A 16898-nucleotide genomic window follows, 5' to 3' on the forward strand; every position below is an offset into this window, starting at 1 on the left:
ACTATTTTATATTTAAGAGTAGTCTTTCAGTGGGATAGAAATCACGCAAAATTAGCTTAAATGATAAAAATAAATAAGGGATCGGAAGTAGCCTTACTACTTTAACCTATTGAGACTAATCATCCAAAGCAAACGATTCGCTAAGAGGATTATGTGCCGTTTGTGATGCTTTGTCAAATACTTCTAGTTTTATCGATAATTAGTTGCTTTCATATTGTTTTTATTTGTATTAGAATGAGATACGCGAATCCGATTCATTATTTGAAAATTGATATTTGGCATCAATATTAATATAGTACTTTAGTTTTACCAACATCCGAGTACAGGAGTAGTCAAGATTACGAATTAACATTAAATACGATTAGTGAGATGATTTTGTTTTCTTCCATCATTTGATGACAATGAACTTTCGGTTTTCTTTTTCAGCAATTATTTCTGAAGAAGACAAGGCTTATATGGTGTTAGCCCTCTTTCTTGAAAGTTGAAAATGAGAGGCATATAGACAAAGTCAAAGACAATTTGCAACTTCCATTGTTGCAAGATTAAAATAAATCAAAACCTGTTACAACTTACAAGTAAATAAAAAAGGGTTTAAGTGTATAAAATATATGAACATTTTTTATTTTGCACATAATTTTTCAATTTTCTCATAAAATGCATAAACTTAATAAATTCTTTAAGATTTGCAATTCTAATCAAATTCAAATTGACGTGGCATCCACATGGGTGACTTCGTTCTAAAGAAAATTTCTTTTACCTTTAACTTTAACTAATCTCGAAGCCTCTCTCCAAATTAAAATCATTCACGTTGAGACCTTTTTTTTTCTTTCTTAATCTTCTCACAAAAACTTAAAAATTTCATTGTGTATCAAAGTATTCAAATCACCTGACGAAAAATTGTCCTTCTTCTATTGGGGGAAATTCAAAATCCCAAAAAAAAGTGGAGAAATTGTAAAATTCATGCATTTCCTGAAAGTTTGTGCAAAATAAAAATCGCTCCAAAATTTGTATATTTTAATGGATTTAACCTACAAATAAAGAAATGAAAACTTCTAATGACAACAAAACAAACTAAACCGTTAAGTGTGGCTAAATCTGCCCGAAGTTGTAGGCCAGACAGTTCAATATGGCATAAGAAAGGATATCGACAACTTGGGTGTCCCCAAATCATAATCTTACATTTTTATCATTTTATTATAATAGAATACATAATATATATCCACGTTGTTTATATATACTATATAGTTATGTTAATTATTTCATACTTACGTGGAACTTCATTTTTTTTGGTCGATTTTGATATTATGCATCAAAAAGATGCAAAATTAAGTTTAAAATCAAGTAAAAGAAAGTCGGAAATGGAGAATTTTGGGACAGCGCGATTTGAAACCAACACGAAAACCCTCTTTGATAAATGCATGGCTAGCTGTCATCATTATTATCAAAACAATGAGCCATAAACAATTATGTAACAGAAGTTAGTGTAATACACTAGATTACGTACTAGTAGTAGAATAACTGTGATTGTGACTTGTGAGGCCAGCAAAATGGAAGATTCATGCTCTATAGTAGATTACAATTTGTTCACCAACCCCCAATCGCAACAGAGCCCCCTAGTTTGAATTTCAAATCTTCACTGTTTTTGTTTTTAAAAAAAAAAAAAGAAAAAAAAATCTTCACTGTTTTGATACGGTCTACTTTTCTTTTCTTCACCAGTATTACTATAATAGTTGAAGATTCAATTATTCCAATCAATATTGGTCTCTCATCATCTCATGTCGCCAACTGATTAATTTTAAATCCAACCATTATTTTTCTGTCTTCTTTAAATATTTGTGTTATGTCGTGGCAATTATGAATTAGGGAATCTTGAATTCAGTGCAGTCAATTTGTTGCATAATTATGCACTCAAGATAATTCGCGGCTTCAATAATAAGCCAAGTTAAATGATGTAAATAGAAACTTATTCCAATCATTAAATAAATCAGTCATCTCTCATATCCAACAAGAAACCGGTGATTTCAAATCAAGAAAAGGACAACTTCCAACAAAGTGTAGCATTTTATAAAAATCAAATCAAGAGAAAGACAGCTCCCACCAGTTTAGTAGCAATTCATAATTCACGAAATTTTACACCGAATTAGCAGTTGGAAACATAAAGAGCAACGGTCCTTGCGCTACAAATAGCGTTTACGTATTAGAATTTTCATTCACCACTAATTATTTGATTGTATATAATTGGAGAAGAAAAGGATCACAACTGTCCACCTACAAACTAACTTTCATTGCCAAGACCACAAACAAAGGCTGGGAAATTAAATGGAAGCCAGCATACAAAAAGGAGGAGAGGTACTTACAATGACTTGAAACCGATTGTATTTTTCGTCAAAAGGAATAAAAAAATAACAAAAATTAACCAAAAATAAAGAAAAGAAAAGCATAAATTAGACTGGATATTACATTGGGATTGAGAGAATAAAAATGAGAGAGAAGCAAGTAGTATTATACTAGATAGTAGAGCCAAAGTGTCATGGCTGCACACATCAAATTAAGCATTTTCGTGCGGGAGCTGCCCAAAGCTTCCGATCTTGTCAACAAATTTCGGCCTCCACTTGGTCCGTCCCTTCACAATTTCACCCCCACCCTCCAATCGAAGCAAGTGCTGGCACTCAACAATGCCAGGGTGAGACGAGTCGCCACTACCCTCGTCAACAATTGAAGTGAGGGACTGCAGCACACTGTCCCTCATGCACTCCCTCCTGTATTCTAGAGTCATACCAGCGAGCTCGTGAGTCTCCAATATTTCTAGTGGAGCACTCTGCAACGGAAGAAAAAACACGCATTTAACACGACTCAACTGCAAACAGGCCAGAACTAGCACAATGACAGCACAAAAGAAGTAGAAACTACACGTGCACAACTAAATTCAGCAGAAGAAATTCAACTATCCCTTATTTAATTAAAGCTTTCAGACTACGACCATGGATAAATCCTGAAAAGAAACCCAAGCTCGACTAAATTGAAGGATTTATTGGCCAAAGGGTCCAAGAAACCATCTAATAACTGGAGCCAGAATCATGATGCCACTCCTTTTGTCTGTAGAAATTCATTGACTTTCAAGTTTTCCTTTAAGTAAGAAATCCGCATGTGGCTATTGTTTCTCCTTAGATTTTCGGGAAATTATGCAAATATAAAGGCTTTTAGCAAATTAAAGTAAAAACTCAAACGAACCTCATGATAAAGAAAATTCCGTGCAAATAAAGTAAAAGGATGGCCTAAGGCCAAGGGATAGCAAGTAAACAATCCTATCTTTTCATTATTCTAATTGTACATATAATCTCTAGCCAACAAAATAATGATTTCATTAAAGATACACAGAGTTGTACACATAGGATTATAAATTCCTATCTTCAGCTTGCAAGCAAGCATGTGTAGCAAACCCGTCTTCTTAAGAATTTATATATGATAAAACCTCAGAAGCACGAAACTGAGCCTAGCCAACTGATATTATTCACGCACTATAACATATCATAGCTAGAATTGCCTTCAAATCCTGACCCACTTATACTTATCTCAATATTATACATGAAATCACATAAAAGAATGAGATTTCATATAATAAGAGTTGAGAAACTTAACAGTATCCAAATCTAAACAGGAGTTCAGTTTAATGTATAATCATCAAAGAGCAAGAGGTTATATGATCCTACATTTCTACAAGAAACAGAAAGATGTTCCAAGCACTTTTATGCGATTTAACCGGCTTGTAGCTGACTAGTAAAATTCAAGGTAAAGAAAACGCTTACCTCAAGTATCCAACCAACATATTTTACATTATTCACATGTTGATTCACATCTAAATCACCCCATCTAGGCTGCACATGAAGGACATATGCTTTAGGAAGTGCAGCAAGAACTGATACCATAATAATTGTAGGAGAAAGGAAAAAAATTGAACAGAAGTAGCATGCTGCTTACAGTCAAACCAGTACGAATGTGCTCTGCAGTATTTTCATCAAGCTTCGGTAACTTCCTGCTATCATCATCCACTAATGGAGGAGAATCCACAAAATAGCTACCTATTTCTCCTCGGACCTCATCCGGAATTTTGGATAACCTCCGCGTCTCTTTATTCATCATTACCCATAGACTGCCAATATTACAAAAACATAAATCCACATCTCAATTTCAAAATCTTAAGTGTGTAAAAGGCCTTAATAACCAATCTTAAAATAGAGTGAGTAGTTTAACTCCAGGTTTCCATTTCCCTTTCCATTTCATTCCGATTCAATCAAGTAGAGTGGATTAAGATCAGTTTCACTGTTCATCATTCTCAAAGTAGTTTTCAGAAAGAAAGCAACTGCTTTATTCAGCAACACTTAATTCATATTTTATGAATATACCAAATGTTTGCTTGGTCAAAAGAATTCCTAACCTTGAAGCTCTAGTTAAAATCTCGCCCGTGTTACTATCGCGGACAAGCCAATCTCGACGCATACCATTCTTCCCGGATGCAGCTACCCAGGTATCTACTTGAACAACATCACCCCTGAAAGACAGAACATCAGCCCCTCATATTAGAATTAATAAGAAAATACTAATTCTAACTTCTCCAAAGTATTATGAGATGAAATTTGCTTTGCTAATTGTGTTAAGAGCAAAATCTTACCACGTAGGATAGCGATCAACAACAACCTGCATTTTTGTAACCACCCAAATTAAATTCCGTTTGCACATCTCTGGTGTTGAACCAAAGCCATCAGCCAGCAGCCCAGCATTTTTTACATGATTTAGAGCTGTTTCCTGTAGAAATTGAGCAACTTTGTCTACCACGTGCAACCAGAACAGGAAACAATTCACAATTGCATACATACATATAAACATATAAAGAGTAAGCATGCACCTGCAAATGATTCATCAGTGTTTCTACCGAAGCAGTCCTATCAGCCCCTATTTCATAAGACCTAATACTGAAGTTTTGACGAAATACAAAACCATCTTGTACAATCCGCCCCAAACCAAAAGGATCAACAAGCATATCTGTCCGTTTTGGCTTCCAATCAAGCATCATCCATTGTTTTTCTGCTGCCAAAAATATAGTAGTAATGGCAGCAAGAAGCATGCTCCAGTCAGGCAACTGGTTGATGAATGTCCTCGGTGGAGGTGACATGTCCTCAGTCTTCAGAGACTCCATAGAGCCAACCTTAGTCCCATTGACCTTGGGAGGGGCTTGTGCATTAGCCTTCACCTGCAATCTTCCTGATGATGTGGATTTTGACTTAGCATTGGTGGCACGAGCATCAATACTTGCTGCAGGGATGCTCCCAACAACCTTTCCTGATGTTTTTCCAACAGAGTCTGAAGCTGGGGAAGGTATTGGGAGAAATGCAGAAGTTGCAGCAGTGGCGACCATGATGATAGAACAGGGTGAATGAAAGGATAGGAGACAATTGAATGAAATGATATTTCGGCTAATGTAACCACCAAGAGTACGACCAACTACACAATATATCACCAAAATCCTTTCAAGAATGGCATGTCCTCCCTGAAAAACAGTGCAATGTACAAAAATCAGAATATAGCATTGCCTAATTTCTAGGCAGTCTGGGTAATTTATTCACAGGAAATATTGCGTGAAACACAATACTCACATGACAGGGAGAAAAGAAAGACTAGGACAAGAATGTCATTTAGGACATCACAAAATTCAAATGAGCATTGGCATTGTTCGTTTTCCACAAAAAGAGTCCCAGCTCCCAGACGGATAATTCAAGAGTAGTTGCAAAAAACGATTGAGATAGAGCAACAAATAAATGATTCCACCACTAACAAACCTCTTCCACTCAGCTACAAACAAAATACACGACCGGTCATGGTTTTGCATTATTTCAAGCGTATGCACTACGCAGAAAAGAACAAAGCATAAACACAGACGATAAATAAAATGGAAATCCGCCAAAGCCAATAAAAACCAGAGCAGATCTGAACATTCAACCACAAAAAACAACGACCCTAATCAAAGGACAATGCAATTAAATTCGAACGCAAATGAGAGAAAATTCAAACACAGGACCAATCCAACCATCCCGATCTCGATACAAGCCTCGGAACAAACGAAATAAATCCCAACGCATGGAAAACCAAGCCACACGCACCTTCACAGTCTAAGAAAAATATCAGGAAAACGAACTTGACAAATCAATGCGATCAGATAATTGAAATCATCAATGTCTGATTGGCAAACCCGTAGCACAACGCCCGCGCAATTCCTAGGGTTTGCGATTTCTGCGCTCCCTTCTCTGTGTGGCAAATTTCAGGTTTTCCAAATTGCAAAGTTTCTAAACTAATTTTTTCTTTTCTGGAGGTTTTTCGAGCAGCACGGAAAATTCTCGAAGAGAGAGAGGGAGCAGGAGAGAGAAGGAGAGAGTGGAGAGAGAAGACAGCGCATTTGTTGGTGGTAGGCAATTGCGTCCAGCAACTCCTTTTTATAGTAAGAAAAAACAAAATGCAAATAATAACATTACATAGCAAATGCCTACCTGGGCCTCCCGCCTCTCGTTCAACTTCCTTATTAATGGCCTCCTTTTTCATCTCTTATGCCGGAATTGCCCCTCTCTTCCCTTCCTATTCCCGCCCCTGCCATCATTGTTTCCACTCTGCAACAACAATTTAACGCACTATTTAATACACTAAATTACTAAGATTTGGGGATAGTTTGCAACAAATGCTGCTAAATTGGATGTTTAACAAGTTTGGTAATCAATGCTTTTGTTTATTTTTAAAAAATATTTGGCTGGTAGATGGTGTTTGACTGTGTTTATCCAAAATGATTAAAGAATTCTTAGATGATTGATTTTTAAAATGTTTCTGAAACTTTTGATTAACTACTTCTTGTTGCTGCTTGAATTCAAATATATTACTATAATTCAAGCTCGTTATCCTTCAGTTATAGGATTACCTACTTTGTGAATTTAACGAGTAAATAAAACTATAATTTTTTTTATAATACTCACTTCGTCCGCGATATCGTTTCCACATTTGCCATTTCGGTCCGTCCGCGATATCGTTTCCACTTCCATTTATACAAATAGGGTCCACAAACTTTCACTCACAACAATAGTAGCACCCAAACTCCACTCACTACAATATTCACTACTATCTACTACTACCCACCACTTTTCTTAAAATCTGCACCGTCTACAATGTGGAAACGATATCGCGGACCGAAGGAGTATAAATTAAGACTCCCTTTTTCTGAAAGACTTAAGATTCTTTTTAAAACAGTTTATTTAAACGTCATTTGAAAGAATTTCACATTATATAATAATAATTTTATAAATGTTTAATCAGACTTACATTCTCTTAATTGGTAATTTAACGCAGGCAAGATTATAGTGTAAGAATCTTAGTTTTTGTCGTGTACATTGAGAACATGCCTACTGTTAATGTAAGATTAAGTTAGTGAAATATTAAGAGGTTCGTTATATTACTAAACCAATCTCGAGACGTATACAAATTGCGTACAGTTTTTAATTCAATTAGTTGACGACTGAAAAAACCATGCAAAATAAAAGAAAGGAAAAAAGATTGGGACATTTTGTTATTGATTACATAAATTAATCATTAATGCTTCAAAATTTCAGCAAATACGTCAGTTCCACACAGATGTTATGATTGATAAAAATGAATAAAATGAAAATAGAAGAATCGTTCATATTTAACATATTTTAGAGCTGGAATTCACCATTTATGAATTATACTAAAATTTGAATTCATAAAATATGCAGAATAGCCATTTCTTCTGTCCTCCATGTTTTTTTTAGGAATAAGCAATAAAATTTAAAAATCGTCTGACGGTATAATGGAAATTTTAAATTTTTTGTTAACCCAAATGTAATTTGTCATGTAATACTTGATACCAAATTTAATTATGTAAGGTGTCTTGTTTTATTTGGAAAAATAAGCTGACAATTAATTAAATAATTAGTTATTTGTTAGTGTATTAAGTCATATTGCTTGATTAATTTAATATATATATATAATATATATATACATATATATATATATATTTGAAATATACGTTCATATATTAAAATCACAATTTAATATGTATTTTTCAAATATTATTGAATAAAGGTAGGTCGTATATCTTTTTTTTAGAATAAAAGTAGTTCGTATATCAAACTATGTAGATTTTACTACTTTTTTTTTACGCGTGACTTTAGCAGCGATGCTCTCTAGGTGAAAAAGCTGGCGACTTTTCTTGGAGGGGCCGATATATTTGACCGTCTCCCACTGGCGCCGGCGACGCTGCCCCTCAACCGGTGCAGCACAGCAAAGGCACCGCTGCTCAGGTACCTTTCTCCGCCTCCCAGCAGCAGCACAGCAGAGGCATCGCCCCTTCACCGGCAACGTCTTTTTGAGCGGTGACAGCGGCGCGTCCGTTTCCAGCTTGCCGCAGCGTCGTCCGGCAACTCCAGCAGCAGCCAAGCAGCAGCAGCGCGGCGACCGGTCGAGTCCAGCAGCAGCAACAGCGCGGCGACAGGTGCAGACAGCAGCAGCGCGGCGTCCAGAAGCAGCAGCGCGGAACCCGGCGTTGACGCACTTGGTCCGGCCGTCCACCTGTCTCGGACTTCCCTAGCCGCCACCGGACTGGAACCTCGTGCTGCTGCTCCGGCAGTCCAATGACTACCTCGCCGGCCGGAGCTCATGATAAGGGAGCTTCAAGAACTCCTCCCTCAAGCTTTAACTCGATGACTCATTCGTCTGCTCGGGCCACCTCGTCGGCCGGAAATCAAGATAAGGGATTCCTAAATCTCCCCTCTGTTTCTGCGAATTTTGAACACCCTCAAGCTCGATCTTCTTCCGCTCGGACTATATCTGTCACGGATGGTAACAGCGAGGTGAAGACTACTGAGGCCCAGGATGCCGCTGGGAATACATCGGCCACAAATCCTTGTGGTGCCGATTGCACGGCAGTTGATAGGAATTCTGTAAATCCTAGCGTGGCAGATAACGCTAGGATTTCTTATGCTAGTGCTACTGTTAAGCGACCTGTTAAACGGCAAGATTTAGCTGCTCATGTTTTTCATGATTTGCGTCCAACGAAGGAAGGTGATCAATTCTCTCTCAAAATTCCTAAGGCTTTATATTTAAAGGAAGTCCAAGCTTTTGAGCATGCACTAACAGGACGACTTCTGTTGGAGAAAGGCGATAAGCCACGTTCAACTATGGAGTTGAAGTCAGAGCTTCAACAGATTTGGGGTATAAATTCTGACTGGCAACTGATTCCGCTGGGAAAGGGATTTTACACGCTCCGTTTTACTACAGCGACTGATAAAGCTACGGCAAAGGCGAAGGTGATCTGGGAACTGTCAAAGGGTCTTCTTCGGCTCCGAGAGTGGACTCAAAACTTTGATCCGTTCAAAGAAAACTCTCCATTGGCGAATGTTTGGGTTCGAATTCATTATCTTCCTATCGAGAATTGGAATCCACAAGTTCTCTCTGGAATTGGACGTTACTTGGGCCATCCTCTAAAGATCGATGGTGCTTCGGTAGGTAGAGATTTTGGACATTTCGCCCGTATTCTTGTTGAAATAGATATGTCTCACCCTCTACCTAATACTCTTCTTATTGATATGGAGGATTTTTCTTTTCATATTGAGTTTGTTTTCGAAAATCTCCCTCTTTATTGTGGTCGTTGCAAGATTACGGGACACTCCCCCGATAGATGCCGCAAGTCGAAGTTTGGGGGGATGGGTGAGCAGAATGACACTGTGAATGACAAGGCTAAGCTTACGCAAGTTCACAATGGGCCGCATTGGCAGGCGGCGATTACCTCGAATGAACAGGCTGCAAACCCGGCGCAGCCAGAGTTTGGGCAGCAGGAGGCTGCCCCTTTGAAGAAGCAGCAGCAGGTTGCTCCAACGAATTCTACTTTTGGGAAGACTCATGCTAAACCGGCTGCGGCTTGGTCAAAGGTCGCCGAACAGGCGGTAAAAAAACAGATTGTTGTTCCGGTTTTTCAGAAAGAGGCTGTCGAAACGCGAAATGCATTTCAGGCTCTGGACTTGGAGAATAATGCGGAGAATTGTTTGGATACGGGCGTGGATCCTATTTCTGGACCGTCTTTCGGGGTTCATTTATCTGAGCCGGATTTGTTGGACAAAATACTGGTTCCGATTCAGGGGGATAAAGATGTGATTAAAGATAGTGACTTGGTCATTAACGAGGAGGACTCGGATGTGGAGGAAACTTTGGAGATGGAGGCTCCGGATGGCGCGGGTTTGAACACACCGATTATTGACGACACAGCTGTTGCTCTCGAACGTACTGTGGACAAAAGCGGGGGTGTTTCGCATGAAGGTAACAAGGACAATATTACTAGTCGCATTAGTCGGTTAGAGGAGCAGGTTAGTCAGGGGATGCAATTACTCTCGGACAAGACGACCAAGCGGGGACGTGGCCGCCCAAAGGGCACGGGAAAGAGCATGGGAAGTGAGCCGATGCAAGCAGTTCCGGAAGGTAGCATAAAAGGTCGCCTCAGGAATGCGGGGGAAATGGGCTACAAGCCGAGGAACTTTGTGGTTGATTATAGCAATAGTGATAGCATGAATGCAATGAATAATATAGTTCATAGACGTTGGTCAGATGAGATGGACGACTATCCTGATTTATGGGATCGCTAGTGTCTTTAGGTTTCTTTGTTTAACGATCTCTTTTCGAGTTTCGTGCCCTTAGTCTGCGTTTTGTGCTCTCAAGGGATTCTTTTTACTTTTTCTTTTATAAAAAACCTCAATTTAATAAAGTATATCAAACTATGTAGTTCTTGAAAAATAATTATGGCCCGTTTGATTGGCATGGTTTTTGACCTGGTAAAATAATTTGATTTCAAAATATTAATTTGAATAAAGGTAATGTTTGGTTAAATTTTTATCAAACAGGAAAAGTAATAAAAATCTTGAAAATAAAGAAAATCGTGCAATTTTCAAGAATTCTTATTCCTTGGCTTTATTAGGTATTCTTTTTTTTTTCTCCATTATCAAGATTTTTATTATTTTATTAAAATGTAAACTATATTTTTTTAAATTTAGTAGGTGTTTTGCTATTATTATTATTATTATTATAAGAAAATCTTAATTAATTTAATTCTTATAACTATGATTCGTATATTATTATTATTAGGAAACTTGAATTTAATTTTTGAATTATGAATTATATAATTAACCTTATTGATGTATATTTTTGTTACTAATAAAAGTGATGAGAGAAATTTTTTATGCATATTAATTATAATTTGATTCTCACATATATAGATTATAGATTATAAATAGGCTGATTATTTTAAAAAAAACGGGGGATAAATTGGATATTAAAGAAATATGTTGGACCAGAACCGATCACCTACCCACCGTGGGCAAGCATAACGTGCCCACCATTGATGTGGCAATTTTAATTAGGAAAGATAACTAATAAATCTTACTCTAATTAAAATTATCTTACTATAATTACAATTGTTACACCATGGTGGGCACGTTATGCATGCCCACGGTGGGTAGGTGATCGGTTCTGTGGACCAGACAGTTACAAATTTACAATATGTAATATTCTCAAATAAAAACTTCCATAATTAAAGATAGTGAATCCCTAAATTTTAACTATCAAATCGGTTACATAAATGCAATTATATAATAAACCCTACTTATTAAGGCTGCGTAAATGAAACCTATGGCATATAGCTTTAATCTTGTCCATCAATCAGCAAAAATATGTTGATTAGATTAGTTGTAAGTTTTCATAATAAAAATGGTTTTTATTTGAATTACTTTTATAAAAGTATAGGGAGAGAGATAGGAGAGCAATAAAATCTAATTAAAATAACTAAATATGGCGAAAATGATAATGAATTTGGAACGTGAGATATTTAAATCATATCACTCATATTATTGAATTAACAGTGTAAAATGAGTAATGTATAAATCAATATAAATATATGAATGCACAACAAGTGCAGTAATTTGACACACCAGTGTAGTGTTCTCATTTCTCATTTTAAATTATGATTTTCACTGTGTGTTCAAATGAGAACGAAAAATAATTCTCAACCATTGAATCTAAATAGAGAGAGAGAAAAAAAATTAATATTTTTCAAATCGTATGTAAAATAGATTATATTCAACTGCAACTGTGTGTAAAGTTATTGCATTCGTTGTGCAATTAACTACACTCGGAGAAAAAAAAATATTGTTTTCAAGATTCGAATCTAAGTGTGCATTCATCCATCAATATGATGCATCCACCGTAAATTTTCATGATGCAAGGATTGAAATAGTTCCACATTTTCATTTTAAATAAAAATCTTCACAATATATATATATATATATATAGGGGCGCGTTCCAGTGAGACCCCATATTTTTCGTGAAACACTAGTACAATGAATAAGACATATAATACTAATGAACAAAACGTATATCTAATGAACAAGATGTATATACTGATGAAAAATAAAATTTAAAAAATTCGTAATGAATAAGACATATATACTGATGAACAGGGCCGTATATACTGATGAACAATGCAGTATATACTGATGAATAACAAAATTTAAAATATTCTGCTCTCTCCAGGATTCTAACCTTGCGAAAAAAAAATCACCCTCCAGATACAATATCAGCCATAGGATTGATAAAATAAACGCACCAGATCGTGCCCTAGATCTCACTAAAATTAGGGGGTCTCATTGGAGCGGCCCCCTATATATATATAGTGTTAATGGTGTGAAATATCCATTTAGGATAGTGAAAATCAATAGTTGTCCACAAATATAATTTTAATAAATTATAGTCAATTTTAATTGAGGCGGGCGACATTACCCTGGCGTTATCATACAAAAAACACAAGCTCCCTCTATTTTGTACACTTTCACTATTATTGTCTATGAAACCCTACTTTCTTCACCTTGTCGCCGACATGCTATATTTCTCTCAGTTCATCTCCATTGTCACAAATGCACCGCCGTCAATATCTTCTTCTCCATATATATTTACGTTCGAGATCTACGAGAATTATGAAATGCAAATACAAATCCAAGAAGATTTAGAACTAATGAAATGAAGAAGAACCATCCGTGCCAAGATCTGTCATTGATCACTAATTTATTAGTAACAAAATACCGCAACTCACACGGTGCAATTGTAACATATATAACAATCGAGTATCGTATCCACAGAGACTGATAGACGAAAATATTCTAAGTAATCATGATAATTCTCTAGCAATATTAAGGCAAAATAAAAAATAAGACGGAGAATAAAAATACAATACTCAAATAAAATAAATAAATAGAAATAAATAAATCAAATAAATAAAATACTGATCTTAGGGATGTAAATTTGTTAATCAAATTCACACAAATAACCTATTAATCCTAATTTGTAATACCCCGTTCCTCGAGCTAAGTTTAGAATAATTTTAAACTTAGATTTAAGATGATTCACGCCGGATTAAGAAAAAGAATTTACTTTAATTCCAACAAAAATGATTTACAAAAAACATTTGTAAATTTAGTTATTAAATTTATATGCATTGAATATTTATTTAATTTAACATTTAGCATCTACACGAGCTATTTGTTTAAGCAAAAAACTGAACGATTATTACAGTTTTCATAGTATAACCCGGAAGACTTTATTTTATTATATTTAATTTCTTCACCTAATTCCCACATCTACCTACTCTTCCACCTCCATGACAGCCATGCCACCTTCCTTTACACCTCCTTTCCACCTCCATGACAGCCCTTTACACTTAACATCATCATCAAATTCCACCTAACAAATCAGCCAAGTTCTCCTTCACTCACTTAATCCACCAAATTATTTTCATCGGCCCCAAGCTCATTTCACCAGAAATCAAGTATTGAGCAAACAAGCAGAAATCAAAATACCAACTGAAATCCTCGCCAAGGTAACCACTTGACTTTTTCGCCTACCTCTGTTTATACATTACGCCTCTAGCTCCAAATTGGTTTAGCAGAAACCACAAATAAACCTCACGATTTACACAGCAAAACATTTCAAGCATACCATCTGTGCCAATCCAATAAACCAACATACATGTATAAGCTTTTGCAAGAATTTCTAAAGATGCAAACTTTATTCATATGCATACACTCATGTTCATAAACATTTATTACAAGTATAAATGTTTTTAAATAAGAGAATAAAGAAGAGTAGAAGAAGATATTTGTTGTTTTTGAAAAATGGAGTCTTGAGCCTTGTCATGTAGAAACGGGTTGCTGTCACCGGAGTAGAGTCGGGCTGGAGACGGTGGTGGCGTGGAGCCACTGACCGCGGCTGTCGGACCTAGAACAGGGGGAGTTGAGAGAGCAGAGGGAGTTCAGGGAGTCGGCGGCGGCAGTGGTTTCTCGCTGCTATCGCCGGAGTTTCAGGGGGGATATCGGCGAGAGTGGAAGAGGGAGGCCAGGGCGCGGCAGCCTTGCTGTTGCTGTCGTCCGGCCACGGACGAGAGGGAGTTCAGGCGGCGGCCATGGATGTACTGTGGTCGCCGGATTCGAGAGGAAGGAGGTGCTGCGTGCGTGTGTTTGTGTAGGTAGAGGGAAAACTAGGGAGAAGAAGATGGGGTAGAGGGAGAGGGTCGGTCGTCGGCTTCTCGCCGGAGGAGGAGCCGTGGCGGCGGAAATTTCGAGGGAGAAGGGGCGGATTTGGCGTGAAGAAGAAGAAGAGTGAGATATGTGAAAGCTATGTGTGTGTGCGTGAGAGGCGCGGCTGATAAGGAGGAAAAGAGGGTGGAGGTGATGGGCTAGGGTGAGGATTGGGCTTTGGGGTTGGGCTTGGTTTGGAAGTGGGCTTTGGGGTTGGGCTTGGTTTGGAAGTGGGCTTGAGTGTTGGGCCGGGTTTTAATTAGTGTTGGGTTGGGTTTTAATTAGTTTTGGGCTGCGATTTTTTTTATTTTTTTTATTTTATTTTGCTTGGGCCGATTTTAATTAGTAGTGGGCTCGAGTCATGGGCCGATTTTTATGAGTATTTGGGCCGAGATTTTATTTATTTTTGTTTCAGTTGGGCTTTTAATTAATAAATTTGTTGGGCCTTATTTTATTTAAGGACTTTGGACTGCCTTCAATTAATTAAATTGGGCTTTCTTATTTTTAATTAATTGAACTATTATTAGTTTGATTAATTTATTTAAAGGATAATTTTCATAATAATATTATATTATTATTATGTGCATATTTTAAGTAATTACTTATTATATGCTAAGCATGACATAATTTGCATTATATTTTGCAATAAGAATATTTATGATTTAATTGGTTTTATTATAATTCCAATTATTAAAGAAAGATGAGTAAGAATATTGTTGGTGTTCTTAACTCAAGAGAAATGTTTTCAATTATTTATTCATTAAATTTTGAAAACCCGGCTAAGTGAATCATAGAATATTAAGCACTTCACCATGACTTAAGATTAGAATTCAAGGAGACCTATTGAGAATAGATTTCTTGTAGGCTTTGAGCATCAGGAGGATTAGCACTGCTATTCCGATTCAGAGATAACGTTAAACGACAGGCTTTGCCTAGACAGGTGGGCTTATTTTTCAAATGTATGATTTAGCTATTGAGCTTAAATATTCGTGTAATATAAACTGTTTATCCAATAAAATATTTTTGGTGCACTCTACCATGTTTAAGGCTCGTACAGTTAATCAATTGAGGTTCTCTTATGACCTAACACGTTATTTGAGAATTGTGTACACTTGTTAGCTGACTCGGTGGGTTGATCTCCATCGGGCACTAACCAGAGGCGTTATAAGGGTGCTCGACGGGATGTGTTCCGGAGCATAGAAATGATAAGCCTGTCTGGATTAATTTCCGAGGTTTATTATACTTGGCTGGGTTACGCCCTCAGTTCAAGTCAGCGGGAGACAGAGATCCGTCGGTGGCTAGAGGTCCGGGATCACAGCGAGTAACAGAATGGAGTGTGCAAACGCGCGCAAAATAATTAAGTATATATATATGAAAATGTTTTAACATGCATAGAAGTTATTTCTCTTTAAAACCTTCTATGTCATGTCAGTAAGATTGGATAAACTGTTCTTCAGATTATGAAATGCTTTAAAAGTTGCAGCCCACTAAGTACATTAGTACTTAGCCCAAAATTACTTTCAAATGTTTTCAGGTTAATGGCTGGTGATGACGGGGCAGAGCTGAGGCTAGGGTTCAACTCCGTATTTTGTCTTCCGCTATTGCACTAGCTTTTATTTGTCTTTTGTTTCTCCAACTTAAGACTTTTATGTTAAATTCTGAATTATGTTTTTATCGAGCTTAAACTCTCAACTTCTAGCTCTATGTCATTTAACGTTGGTTATCGGAAGCATGAAACCGAACTTGTGATCCTAAGGCTTTGAATGTTGTTGATTGATTAGTATCACTTGATTTCTATCTTTCTTCATTCAAAGGGCATTGCCCAACATTTTTATTCTATTATCTGAATTTCACAAGGTTCTTCCCTTTTTCATTTATATGATTTTAGTCGTACCCCAGTTATAGTTTATTCCTTCAAGAATTGGGGTGTGACAGAATGGTATCAGAGCATGAGTTTTCTTTCATGTTTCTGATAACCATAAGTTTTTAAATGTCGAGTCTAGAATAGTACCTCTAGACTTCTAAGAAAGTTGTTGAACCTCAGCTCGCCGTCACACTGCCGCGAGAAAAAGGTACGATTTAAAAGTTTCAAAGTTATTAAATGTTTTAGAGTTTTCAAGAAGTGCGCGCTTTAGTAAATGATGCTATGTGAATTGCTTAACGCTTTCCATATGCTATAAGTTATGAATTGCTAATTGCTTTCATATTGTTATTTTGAGTCTCCGACTCATATAA

At 36.7% G+C, this 16898-nt stretch overlaps 1 protein-coding gene and 1 long non-coding RNA gene across 4 annotated transcripts; one reads left to right on the forward strand and one right to left on the reverse strand.

Annotated features, from left to right (window-relative positions):
• Nucleotides 1–2261: 2261 nt before the first annotated feature.
• LOC130988320 (palmitoyl-acyl carrier protein thioesterase, chloroplastic) lies at nucleotides 2262–6743 on the reverse strand. 3 transcript variants are annotated; one of them, XM_057912139.1, is made up of 8 exons: nucleotides 6540–6743; nucleotides 5652–5847; nucleotides 4904–5545; nucleotides 4670–4803; nucleotides 4436–4549; nucleotides 3979–4150; nucleotides 3807–3875; nucleotides 2262–2818 (listed from the first exon to the last, which is right to left on the reverse strand). In XM_057912139.1, the coding sequence occupies exons 3-8, from the start codon at nucleotides 5411–5413 to the stop codon at nucleotides 2549–2551; spliced, it is 1269 nt and encodes a 422-aa protein (XP_057768122.1). In that variant the 5' UTR covers nucleotides 5414–5545; nucleotides 5652–5847; nucleotides 6540–6743; the 3' UTR covers nucleotides 2262–2548. The 3 variants fall into 3 exon arrangements, with proteins under 3 accessions (XP_057768122.1, XP_057768121.1, XP_057768120.1); XM_057912138.1 differs by lacking the exon at nucleotides 6540–6743 and adding an exon at nucleotides 6156–6532; XM_057912137.1 differs by lacking the exon at nucleotides 5652–5847 and having other exon boundaries at nucleotides 6156–6658.
• Nucleotides 6744–13819: 7076 nt separating this feature from the next.
• On the forward strand, nucleotides 13820–16460 carry LOC130988322 (uncharacterized). Its single transcript, XR_009090047.1, has 3 exons — nucleotides 13820–13966; nucleotides 15528–15603; nucleotides 16198–16460. It is a non-coding gene; the product is annotated as an uncharacterized LOC130988322 (long non-coding RNA).
• The last annotated feature ends 438 nt before the right edge of the window (nucleotides 16461–16898 follow it).

This window comes from Salvia miltiorrhiza, chromosome 6 (assembly GCF_028751815.1).
Source record: "Salvia miltiorrhiza cultivar Shanhuang (shh) chromosome 6, IMPLAD_Smil_shh, whole genome shotgun sequence".
NCBI lineage: Eukaryota > Viridiplantae > Streptophyta > Magnoliopsida > Lamiales > Lamiaceae > Salvia > Salvia miltiorrhiza.